Here is a 13,010-nt window from a genome sequence, read left to right on the forward strand (position 1 = left end):
ATAGACATAAAATAAAAATAAATTACATACAAAAATCTGTTTAAAAAAACTTGGTGACCTCAAGACCCAACAATGCCTCTCCCGTGGAAACTGTTCCTAAGCAAAGGTACAGTCCTTGTCCTGTGTCTCTGTGCACAGGGTGGATATTCTCTCGTGAGGCATCTCATCTAAAGGTGGAGAGATGCCTTAGGTCCTTGAGCGTGATCTGAGGCTGTAGCCAGTATGAACTCATGGGTACACTGCGAAGAGACCTAGCCCGGTTCCAAGGAGGCAAAGAGCAGGAACAGGTTCAATGTCCGCAGCAGGGGCTGGATTCATCAGGTTGAACCAGAACACAGCTGACCTGATCTGGGAGGTGAGGGACAGATGTGTTGGTGGAGACCATTTTTGTTTGTTTGTTTGTTTTTGTGTTTTGAGACTGGGTTTCTCTGTGTAACCCTGGCTGTACTGGAACTCACTCTGTAGATCCAACTGGCCTTGAACTCACAGAGATACTTCTGCCTTTGCCTCCTGAGTGCTGGGTTTAAAGACAAAGCGTGCACCACCACTGCCTGGCTCCCATTTCTTATTAACACAGAACAATTGCTGTGATACATGGTGGGGAAGAGGCCAGCCTGGATGCATGAGACCCTGTGAAAAATAAGATTATGCTGCATAGACTTTAGGCAAGTGGCTGAGCTTGTTGAAGCCTCAGTTTTCCATCTGAAAACTGGGGTTGATAAACTTCCTCAAGGAACTTTTGGCACTCTATGTATGCCCTGAGAAGAGGGAAGGAGACTCCATTCCTGTGCTTTGTGGGGTTTAGGCCAGTGTGCATGACTGTCTTGGTCTGTTTTCTGTTGTGATAACAAAACACCTGAGATACAGAGCAGTTAGTAAAGTACAAAGGTTTCTTTGGCTCCTTTCTAGGCACTAGGAATTCCTAGAGCAAGGTGCCTGTGTCTGGTGAGGGCCTCCGTGCTGTGTCTTGTGGCGAGACTTGGTTTTGCATTTTTGCTTTCTTTTGCATACAGGATGCATAGAGAAGTCGGAGGACAACTTCTGTGAGTTGGCTCTCTCCTTCCACTGTGGGACAGGTCCTCAGACTTGGCCATCTCACCAGCTCCCTGACCCCTTTTACAAAAATTTATTTAATTTTGTGTGTATGAATGCTGCTAATATGAACGTATGTATGTATGTATGTATGCCGTGTGCATACAGGACCCCACAGATCCCAGAAGACAGCATTGTGCACCCTGAACTAGAGTTACAGGTGGTGGTAAGCCAGCACGTGGGTGCTGGGAACTGAACCTAAGTCCTCCGCCAGAGCAGCAAGTGCTCTTAACTGCTGAGCCATCTCTCTAGTCCCAGATTTTTAAAGTTGTGTGTGTGTGTGTGTGTGTGTGTGTGTGTGTGTGTGTGTGTGACAGTAGGGGGCACAGGTGTTGCAGGACATGTGGGGGGTCAGAGGACAACTTTGTGAGTCAGTTCTCTGCTTCCACCGTCACATGGGTTCTGGGAATTGAGCTCAGGTCGCAACAAGTGCCTTTTACCCCGAGCCATCTTGCCAGATCAGCACTCTACCCTTGGTCCTAGAGATGAGACCCAGAGGCTTAGGGAAGCACTCTGCCACCAAGCAATAGTGTCAGCCCTCTTTTTGTTTTTAATTTTGAGACAGTCTAAATTGCCCAGGCTATCCTTGAACTCACTCTAGCCTAGATAGGCCTGGAACTAGAGATCTTCCTGCCTCTGCCTCCTGAGCTGCTAGGATCACAGGCCCGGGCCAGCAGACTCAGCTTCCTCTTCCTCTGATAAAGCCACTGACACCTCCTCAGAGGACCCACCTCCCGGACCACACCTAATCTGTCTCCCAAAGGCCCTACCACTGAATGCAATCACCGTACATGGAGATCAAGCTTTCTCCAGAGAGAGAAAAGACAAGAATTCAAACCGCAGTAGTTTCCAGTCCTGAGAAATCAAAACATGGGAGGTTTTCTCATAGGGATGCCAGAGAACATTCCTCCCACGGTCTGTGTTGGGTGAGAGACTATGCCCTGGTGAGCCTCGGTGCTAGGGTGCCGCCTAGCATGCTTTCCGCATGGACCCCATGGCCCTGGGTCCCATCCCATAGCACCACCTAAGAAACAAAACTGTAACAGGGCCATCCAAGAGCAGGCCCTTCTGTACAGGCAGCAGTGGCTGAGTGATGTACACTGTGCTATGTTCTGGACCTGAGAGTCCCATGACCCCTTGTTTGCCTGGGAGAACCGTCTGTACCTCCCTCAGCAAGAGCTGGCTGTGGTCAGCGTATTATCGTTCTATTTCTGCAGCAGACATGGGAGTGAGGAGTGAGGTTGCGTTTTGGGTAAGGATGGGGTGGGGTGCTGGATAAGGATGGTGGGTGCAGAGAGTGCAGGATAAGGATGGGTGAGTTATAGGGTAAAGATAGGGGTGTGGAGATAAGGATGAGGTGAGGGGAGTGTGTGTGTGTGCGCATGTATAAGGTGGATGAAGGGTGGGTCGTTAGAAAGCCAACCAGGCAGATTCTAAGTAGAGAGCCTGGTGTGTGCTTTTGTCCAGCTGGAGAATGCTGTGCGCATTTGTACTTTAAAGGCTCGGAGAAGCCCTTCAGTGACATCCTAGTTCTTCCCAACTGTGCGTGGCCTGGGACAGTGTGCTCGTGCCTCTGCCACCCTCCCTTTCCCTCCTCCCCTCTCTCTCTCAGCTTTTACTCAAATATGCCACAGTTCAGATGTGGCTCCGTGGACACTTAGGGAGTAAGAAGCCACTTCACAGTCAGCCGGCCCTGGAATTCTGATTCCAGCTCTTCATTTTAAATAGGATGTTTGGCCCCTGGAGGATAACATTGTTCGTGCTTGTCACACAGGGTGACCGAGGTGACAACCATTATCTATGGGCACCTGTTTTGAGGTTTTCAGTCCACTCACGAGTCTGATCCACTCTGTGAGACAGTGCCACCCCAGATCTGCCTGCTGGTGAGGACACTGAAGGTCCGCAGCACACAACAGCTGGGCCACGGCCCCAGGACTGACTCTGAATGTCTGCCTGGAACCAGCCAAGCCTGGCTTTTCTCTGGGAAGGTGACCCCAGCCCTCCCCCGCTCCAGTCCTCCTTACTCAGTAATCTAAGCACATTCCCTTCACAGAAAAAGATTATGCAGCTCTTGGCTGTTCCTGAAGTAGGTATCAAGGGTTTGGGGGGCCTTATCTCAGCTGCTGCTCTGAATTCTAATCTGAGGCTCTTGGAGATTCCAGTCTTTCCGTGTCTGTAGAGAATCCCTCAAGAGAGAGCATCCAGATACTGTGATGTGGCCTAGCCTGGCTTTTTCTTAAACCCTCTGTCACCCTTCCCAGAACTCTAGGAGGAAGGCACCTGTGGGGTGCTGGACGCAGTGCTGGGCACTCCCAGCCTAGCAAGCATTACTTTGCTTCACCAATGAAACGAGCAAAGCTCAGAGAAGTTGGTAGTCACCCAACACTGCAGCCAGTACACATGGGATCTGTGATTGGTTGTGCCTTGATCAAACAGCCTCTTGTTTCAGTCATTTGATTCTCCTGCCATTGATTTTTCCAATGGCAAGCAAGAAAGGGGAGCCAGGGGAGCCATCCTGGAGATGACAGGACTCAGAGGGATTCCCAGAGGTTTCCCTGACTGTCATTCCTGTTCTGGACAAGGGTGGCCACCCTCAACTTCTAGGGATCCATGAAGCTTTCTGAGTACCCTTCTCAACCATCCCTGTTTTCTTTACACTTCTTCCCACTTTAGTTTTTCTCCAAGGGGGAAGAGATGGGACCCAGCCAGCGTCATCTACCAGTCCCCTCCCAGCAGCTCTGAGAGGCCCTGATGGCTGCGTGGAATGGGGGGGGGGGCTCATGGGAGGCTGGGACCCTCAAAAGCACAAAGCTGAGGTAGAAAAGGAGGAGGAGACAATATGTTTGCTGTGGGAGCAGCCTCACTAGGCCGGAGACACTGCTGAGGGACAATGATGTGACCCAGAGGGATGCTATATGGGAGCTAGCTTAGAATGGGGATGGGGACATTCTCCTTGAGAAGCTGGGGCTCGAACATGGGTCGTGGGAGGATCCATGACTGAGTGGCACTGGAGCAGCTGATTGCAGCTGCTTAAGACTGGATCGGTCTGTCCTGTTCAGCCTCAGCCTCAGAGACAGAGAAGGTGCTGGTGAGGCAGCTGGCGATGGGGGGCCCAGCCCAGGTGGATGGGTCAGGAACTGAAGCACTTCCTGCTTGTGTACTAGAAGTGGAGAAGGGTTGAGCTGGGCAGAAAGTAGCTAGGCAGGCTCTTGGATTCTGGCGGGTAATGGGACAGACACAGTAGCAATGGATGGTTTTCCTAACATCCCTTACAAGCAGGAAATGAGGAGCAGCAGGGCTGTGTGAGGGGAGCAAGCAGGGGCAAGGCAGCGCCACTTCCTGTACTCTAAGCATGCGTCTCTCCTTCACAGGTCTGGAAGAGGTCAGGGGCCTGGTTCTACAAAGGGCTCCCCAAGTACATCTTGCCCCTGAAGACCCCTGGCCGGGCTGATGATCCCCATTTCCGACCTCTGCCCGTGGAGCCCACAGAACCCCAGCCTCAGAGCGCTGAAGCCACCCGTGTCTATACTTGGGCCCGAGGGAGAGGTAAGATGTTCTCCGCGGGGCTCCCGGAGTCCTCAGCTCCAGCTTGCTCCTGAACAGAGCGTATCTCTGATCGCAAGTACAGTGACTTCTTGCTCGGTAGAGGCAGTCAGAGAGGATCCTTCTGGGATTGCTTTCCCAGCAAGGCAGTAACTCAGGTGCAAGAGCAGCACCATGGCTCTTTGCAGGAATGGCTTGTCACTCCAAAAGCTTTTGTTTATTTTTATTTTGTGCGCATTGGTGTTTTGCCTGCGTGTGTGTCTGTGCAAGGGTGTCCGATCTTGGAGTTACAGACAGTTGTGAGTTGTTATGTGGGTGCTGAGAATTGAACCCAGGTCCACTGGAAACGCATCCAGTGCTCTTAACCACTGAGCCATTTGTTGTGGTGCTGAGACTGGAACCCAAGGCCTTGTACACAGTAGGCAAGCATCTCCCTAGGGAGCCATCGACCCTTAGGGAGTCAGCAGGGGTATTGGGATCGTCTCTCTCAGGCCTGCAGTACCTCCTCCCTTCGCCTGTTTGTTTCTCAAGAGTGGGAGAGCCTAGTGAGCAGGGTGACTTGGTGTCAGGGTGGCTGTCCAGAGGTGAGTGTGTCCTGCTATGATGCTGTAGAGGGCTCCTGCTGTCTTGTGGGTGTTTTTGTGTTTCTGATTGATTTTCAAAGTCCCTGTCTCACAGAGACTGCAGGAGGCTCTCAAAGTAGATATTCAGTAACATCATCTTTTGTTTGTTTTTCGAGACAGGGTTTCTCTGTAGCTTTGGAGTCTGTTCTAGAACTGGCTCTTGTAGACCAGGCTGGCCTTGAACTCACAGAGATTCGCTTGCCTCTGTCTCCTGAATGCTGGGATTAAAGGCATGTGTCACCACCACCCAACTTCAATAGCACCATCTTATAGCCACATAGACTGAGGAGCAGAGCTGGGCTCTAGGGAAGACCCTTCCCCTTTGGGTCTGGCTGCTTCTGCCCTGCAGTGGCCACACTTCAGCCCAATGGGAGAGGGGTCACCTGCTGGTGGCTTGTCTCAGAAAGCGTGGCCTCAAGATCACAGGCCTGGCAGCAGCTTTGAAAGGGCTCTGGGAGATGACCCGACTGTCTTCATGTCTTGTGGGCTGTTCTTTCCTTATCAAAAGGGTAACACGTGTTTGTGATAGAAAAGTAAAGGTCACTAAGCAGCAGGCCTCGGAAGGTGAAGCCCCTGTGAGCCACCCTCGCAAACAAACCGTGTTGGGCACGCGCTGTCCCTTCTCAGGGAATTTCCGCCCTTGTGTCCCCTGGCACTTTCCTCATAGCCGTCCCTCCCTCCATCCTGCTGCTGCAGCTCTCCCTGGCACCTAGCTTCTCTGATGCCACAAACGGGTGTGCGGGGCACAGGGCTGCAGGGGAAGACCTAGCATGTATGTATGTCCTGTTCTTGTATGTAGGGGGACTGAGGGGATCAGCCTGGCTGGGACACTGTCTCACAGAGATGTCATGACCACCGAGCCTGAGGAAGTAGCCATCTTACATCCTGACATGCTCTCTGGGTATATCCTTATCCCACAGTCTAAAGAAGGGGATGTGACCTCAGAAATGGCAGCAAATGGACCAGCAGGTTCAGAATGTTGCTGTGGATGGCTGTGAAGAGGCCTGTGTAGGCAGACGGGACCCAAGTGCCCACTTTAGAGTCCTCACCACACATCTGCTTCCAATAACCACACAGACACATATGCATGCATATGATCACAGGTACGCACATATGCATGCATATGATCACAGGTACGCACATATGCATGCATATGATCACAGGTACGCACATATGCATGCATATGTTCACAGGTACGCACATATGTGTCACGACCACCCTCGGCCCGCAAGGATGACACACGACACCGGAGCTCTTCTCACTGCAGTTTTATTCAGGACCTTTTTTTACAATCGAAGATATCTCTCTCTCTCCCCGGGCAAACCTCCCCCAGCCCTTAAGTAGGCCTGGGCTACCAACTCTGGATAGCCACGTGGGCGCCGTTCATTGGTCCACACTCACGCAAGCAGCTTGCGATCATCGGGTGGTGATCGCAAGGGTCCGGCCTCAGCCATATATGGTGTTGTTTTTCACTGAGAGCACTGGCTTTCGGGATCGCGGAGGGCGGAAGCCAGCACCATCTTTAAGGCGCAGTTCCATGCAGCTCTCTACACATATGCATTCATATGATCACAGGTGCGCACATATGCATGCATATGATCACAGGTGCACACATCCATACAGTCACAGACACATATGTTCACTTGCATGTAGACTGGCATATATGCTCATACACACAGACACACGTATACCCTGGACACAAGTGCACTCCCAGCACCTCCTCCACTGTGGAGACACAGGTGGCCTTTTGACTGCACAGATGCGGAGGCCAGCATTCCCACACACTTGGAAGAGAGGCAGCACAGAGGCTATCTGCAGGAACTGGCTCTCCCTCTGAGGCGATGAGGGGCAGAGCCCTCAGGCTGCTATGTCAGGCCTGTTGGAGCCCCATGGTCCCCAAGTGACTTGCAGCACGAAGGCCCACAGGCAGCAAGCAGGGAAGGGAAGGAAAGCTGCTGGTGATCACATCTGTGCCCACACTGAGAGACGCCCTAGGGTGTGTGGTGCTGGGGAGGGCAGGGCTGCACTGGGAAGGCAGAGGAGGAGAGGACAGGAGAGTCCTGTCAGCATAGAAACCACAGTGCAGGGTTGGCCAGAGCTGCGCATGGACCCGATGGTGTGAACTCTTCAACTGCTGTGGCCGCTGCTGGGCAGTGTCTGGACCCGCTCTGGTTAGTCTCTGTGTTCTGGCTGAGGGCAGTCCCCTGACTACCCCAGGTCTGGCTATGTCCTCACAGGGTATAACCTCGGCTACTGTACCTGAGTGAGACTAGACCAGCTGGTGTGTGGGAGCCATCCTTACCTAAGGACATTCTTTTTTTTTTTTTTTTTTTTTTTGGTTTTTCGAGACAGGATTTCTCTGTAGCTTTGGTGCCTGTCCCAGAACTAACTAGCTCTTGTAGACCAGGCTGACCTCGAACTCCCAGAGATCCACCTGCCTCTGCCTCCCGAGTGCTGGGATTAAAGGCATGTGCCACCACCGCCCTGCTAACCTAAGGACATTCTTGAGTTATGGACTGAGATGAGGGAGCTTCCGATCCCTTCCTGTGTCTTTGTAGTAGCTCATGTAAACCTCAAGGCAAGGTTCATGGCAACCTATGGGCACGGTGCTGTCACTCCTGCCTCAATGAATCCTGGGAGCTGGCAGAGGCTGCTGTTCTGGCCCCTGTGTCTGTTGGACTCCAGGGAGCAGAGGGCCCTCATCAGGCAGCCGTGGGAGTATAGTGTGGGGCTGTCTCATCTGTCCGGTCCTCTAAAGACTGTATCCCCATGGTGCTCTCCAGTTCTGAAAGGGACTTTCCCACCCTCCCCCTAGCACACCTCAGGTGCCCAAGGTCATGGCAGCTGGCTGGGTTCACAGCTCTGGCTGTGACCTAGGGCCAGCTAGTGTTCATAGCTCTTGCAGCCTCACGATTGGGCTGAGTTCAGGAGGGGTCAGAGTAGCCATCACTGTGGGTCCCATTCCTACCACCCTGCAAACTCCTGTGGCAAGGCCACATCTGTCCTCAGCAGGCCAGTACCTTAGCACATAGCACAGGAGCAAGGTAGATGAGAGGCTCCACAGATAGGCGAGCAACTGAGCAAGCCTGAGCCTGCAAAGGAGGCCGTGGGGGCTTTCATTCTATCACAGGCACCTCTGGTCCATGAGATGCCAGATGGACCCAAGAGATGCTTGAAGGCTGGTGAAGCCACCTGCTCTCACCATGAAGTTCTCTTCCTGCCCCAGGGCTTCAGGGACTCCAGGCCACCCTTCTTCTGTCACCCTTCCTCCCACAGGCATGGAGCTGAGGCTAGTCCCATCTCACCCCATCTTCAGCCTGTCTGTGACCCCAAGCCTTGGGCTCCAGCACCTATGTCTCCCACCCCCGCCTGCTCACATCCTAGTCCTCTCTCGCTTCCTTTCTCATGCCCTGTTGGGAATGTAGAGGTAAACAATAGAGATGGGTTATGAATGGTTTTGGTTTTAATTTTATTTGTGTGCATGCATGTATGTATGCTATTTGTGTGTGCAAGTGCACACATGCCAAGATGCACATGCGGAGGCTGGAGGGGTGTGATCTCTCCTTCCACCTTTTCATGGGTGTCACCAGCCCTGCACAGCAAGTGCACAGAGACATCTCACTGGCCCCAAGCTTTTCAATATGCACAGGGATCTAGGAGTTAATAGATGTTTGCGAGATAGGTGCCCTCCCTTCCACCTCCATGGTTTTATTAATTTTTAATAATATAAAAATACAAGTTGAATAATTCAGCAAGGAATGAAAACCAGTAACGTCTTCTGTTTGTCCTTACGCCGTAGCCCTTAACCAAACACCCACTGAATGTAGGCATTTCAATCTGCTTTGGAACAGAGATAAACAGGCTCTTTCTGGCCAGTGCCTCAGTCACTTTTTTTGCAGTCACATTTGTTTGATTGTTTTGAGACTGCCTCACTGTGTAGCCCTGGCTAGCCTGGACTTTTTGTGCAGATCAGGCTAGCCACAAAATCACAGAGGTCTGACCACCTCTGTCTCTAATGACAGGATCAAAGGTGTGTGCCATCATGCCAGCCTGTCACAAGAAGGTCATGAGCTACTTCTACTTAGATTTAGGTTGTACTTCAATTCTGTGGCTGAGTAAAATCCCATGAGCATTGGGGTATGTTCTCACTGCTCTCTATAAATGGACCTTAATGTTTCTAGATTTTACCTTGAATTATCTTTCGGCCTGAAAGCTGCAAACGGAAGCTCAGGACCATGTAATAACCTAGCCATCTACGCTGCAGCAGTGAGGCTATGCATCTTTACTGCTGGTGACACTACTGAGGGTTCTAACCGGGGCCAATGCACAGGGAGGAAAAACAACATTTCATCGTTTTCTGTCCACAGCCGAGTAGTTCTCCCTACATCTATTATTTACCGATTTTAATTCAGATGTCCTGTTTTTCCAATTGTTTCCTGAAGCCAGGCCCTGTGGCGCATGCTCTCATTACATCACAGATGCCTCTGGTCCAGGAGTGGCTAGAGGGGACCCAGCACTTGGGAGGTAGAGGCGGAGGGCCTCTGAGTTCAAGACTGGCCTCAGTTTCGTATTAAGTTCTAGTGAGTTCCAGACTAGCCAGGGCTACAGAGTAAGCCTGTGTCTAAAAACAAAAGCAAATCTTATTAACCGATAAAGCCCTGAAGCCATGCTCAATCAAAATTCAAATCAAGACTCTCCACCATTTGATCCTATTTGAGAGTTTGGCCTTGTATGGTTTTGTGTGGCATTTTTCTATCAGTCACTTGGGATAAACCCCGGCCCTGAGTGAATGAGGCAAGTGCCCCTGCCAACGCTTATGCTCTGGCCTTCATTAGGTGTTTTTGTTGTAGTTTTATTTTATGTATGTGAGTGTTTTGCCTGCATGTGTATCTATGTACTGTGAGTGTGTCTGGTGCCCACAGAAGCCAGATCGGGTGTCAGATCCCAAGTAGTTGGAGTTACAGACAGTTGCGAGCCACCATGTGGGTGCTGGGAACTGAATTCAAGTCCTCTGCAAGAGCAGCCAGTGCTCTTAACCTCTGAGCCATCTCTCCTGCCCCTTGCTAGTTATTAATTAATGCAGTAAAGCAAGAAGTAAGCAGCTTGCTCTTAATAATGGAAGTGAACAAAGGAATCTACCTTCTTTGTAGCCGACTTATGCAATCAATCAACTCAAAATAAAGCCCTAGGATTAATAAAGAAATCTAGAAACTGACAAGGCCAAAGATAAATGAATTTAGCCGGGTGGTGGTGGCACACACCTTTAGTCCTGGCACTCACTTCGGAGGCAGAGGCAGGCAGATCTCTGAGTCTGAAGTCAGCCTGATCTACAGAGCAAGTTCCAGGGCAGCCAGGGCTACACAGAGAAACCCTGTCTCAAAAAAACAAAAAGATAATTCAGTTTTAAAAATCAGTAGCTTTAATCCGTACTGACTAACTAAAAGCCGAAGTGAGAAGACCTGTTTGTAATTGCAACATGAAATTATTTCATGCCTGGAAGCAGACTTTAAATGGAAATTCTAGGGACCAGCATGAAGAAAATTAAAGTGTTATTGTGTTAGTATGCTTCGGCTGCTGTAACAAAGTGCCACAGACTGGGTGTGCGCCTCAAGCTACAGAAATTGATTTGCTTCCATGTCTGGCTGGTAGAGCGAGATCAAGGTCCTGACAAGTCTCGTCTGGCGACCCTTGTGCCCCCGGTAGCTGCCTTGTTCAGCCTGTGCATGTGAGGGCAGTGGGGTGGAACACTCTCTGGTCTCTGCTCAGGAGAACGTTCATCCTGTTGACCCAGCCCCACCCTAGGCTTCACTCAACTCTTCCAAATTCCTGGGCTTTTGAGCTTCAACATGAACTAAGGTTGGGGAAACAAACATTCCCCCCACAAAAAGGATGAAAAAAAAATGAGCCCTGAGCAGAAAATCAGGTAAAACTCTTCGATCGTGCTAGGTGTTTAATCCTAGTATTTGGGAGGCAGAGGAAGCCTCGTGGGTTCAAGACCAGCCTGGTCTACATAGCAAGTTCCAAACCAACCAGGGCCACATAGCAAGACGATGTCCCAAAAAGGGAAAAAAAAAATCTTTTTTTTAATATTTATTTATTTATTATGTATACAATATTCTGTCTGTGTCTATGTCTGCAGGCCAGAAGAGGGCACCAGACCTCATTACAGATGGTTGTGAGCCACCATGTGGTTGCTGGGAATTGAACTCAGGATCTTTGGAAGAGCAGGCAATGCTCTTAACCACTGAGCCATCTCTCCAGCTCCAGAAAAAAAAAAATCATAATTCTTCCATTTTTTATAGTTATATAAGATCTACCTGTGTGTGTGTGTGTGTGTGTGTGTGTGTGTGTGTGTGTGTGTGTAGACAGATAATATAAATGTGTGTGCGTCCTGTAACATGGATGAGCCTGGAAAACTTCATGCTAAGTTAAGGAAGCCAGAGTCAAAGGCTACGCATTATATGATCCCTTTCATAGGAAATAACCAGGCTAGGTAAACCCATAGACATCAAGATGAATGCGCCAGGGGGTGGGGGAGGATGGGGGGAAGGGGAGAGACCGCCAGTGAGGACAGAGTGTGAACATATTCTGAAATCGAGTAGTGCTAGCAATTACCCAGTGTTATGACTGCACTAAAAACTACTGCATTGTATTCCCCCTGAAGAGCGAACTTTATAGGGTATGAATTATGTCTCAATTTAAAAGCTTGCGCGGAACTTAGAGTAGCTATTATAGAATACACAAATAGATGAATGGACGGGAATTAAGGTAAAATAGGCCCAAGAAGGCATGGAAAGCCCAACATAGGGATTTTTCAGCTCTGTGGGGAAAGGCATATTGATTTAATAACCAGAGCTAGTGGGATTCAACTTCCGTGTGCATGCAGGGACACATTACAGATCTAAATGCTAAGAATAAAATAGTGGGCCGGGTAGGGTGGTCTGCGCCTTTACTCCCCGCTACTCAAGAAGCTGATGCAGGAGGATCATTTGACCACAGAGTTCAAGACCAGCCTAGGCACCACAGTGAGACCCTGTCTCAAAATCAGTCAGTCGTTGGGAATATTAGGGATGGAGTAGATGTCGCTGTCGGACACGTGGGCTGACCTTCTGGGCTTTGGGTACTGAGCTGAGACAAGGATGCCCGTTAGTGACTCAGGGGAGCCTCATCTTGAGGAGACACTGATTCTCACCCCAGGGGCTGCAAGGACCAGCATGGCCGAGGGCAGCCCCAGGGTCAATGGAACCAGCCATTGTGTACCACCTGGTTTCAAGCAGCAGAGCCAGTGCTGAGGGCTCGTGGCTCATTGCTCCCCTTCAGCAGCGCCTACCCCTCTCCCCCACCCACAAGGTACACATACTCTCTGCCTCTCCATCCCTTTAGAAATGGCAGACAGCAGAAAGGCCAGGGCTTGGCACAGCTGCATTTGCCTTAAGCTCCCTGAAGCTCAGAGGCTAGCATGTTCCCTCTCTAGGAAGCCTGTCTCTGGAGTCCTCTGGCTCCACCTCCCCCCAGCCCCAGTCCACCTGATCCAAGCATTTCTTTCTGGATGATGTACTGGCTGCCTTCAAGATCTACCCTAGAAAGTACTTCAGGGTCTTGGATTTGTTCCATTTGGTAATTTCAAGAAGGAAAAAAAAAATGAGGTTTTGATGCCACTTCATCAGCTACCAGGTTTTAAGCAATGTTTTTAAGATCCTGAACCGAAGCAGGAGGGGTCTGGAGTCCTGAGGAAGCAAGCATTGGGGTTCC

The 13,010-nt window shown here is 50.5% G+C and overlaps 1 protein-coding gene across 7 annotated transcripts in view; it reads left to right on the top strand.

The window, feature by feature from the left end:
• Positions 1-13,010, top strand: part of Rph3al (rabphilin 3A like (without C2 domains)) — a 140,192-nt gene that overhangs the window by 112,388 nt on the left and 14,794 nt on the right. For all 7 annotated transcript variants that reach the window (XM_050128853.1, XM_050128857.1, XM_050128859.1 and 4 more), the window contains one exon: positions 4,464-4,638. In XM_050128853.1, the coding sequence (XP_049984810.1) occupies positions 4,464-4,638 (175 nt within the window). The remainder of the gene's footprint in view (positions 1-4,463; positions 4,639-13,010) is intronic.

Source organism: Alexandromys fortis, unplaced genomic scaffold (genome assembly GCF_014885135.2).
Source record: "Alexandromys fortis isolate MF-2015 unplaced genomic scaffold, M_Fortis_MF-2015_v1.1 scaffold_80, whole genome shotgun sequence".
In the NCBI taxonomy this organism is placed as follows: domain Eukaryota; kingdom Metazoa; phylum Chordata; class Mammalia; order Rodentia; family Cricetidae; genus Alexandromys; species Alexandromys fortis.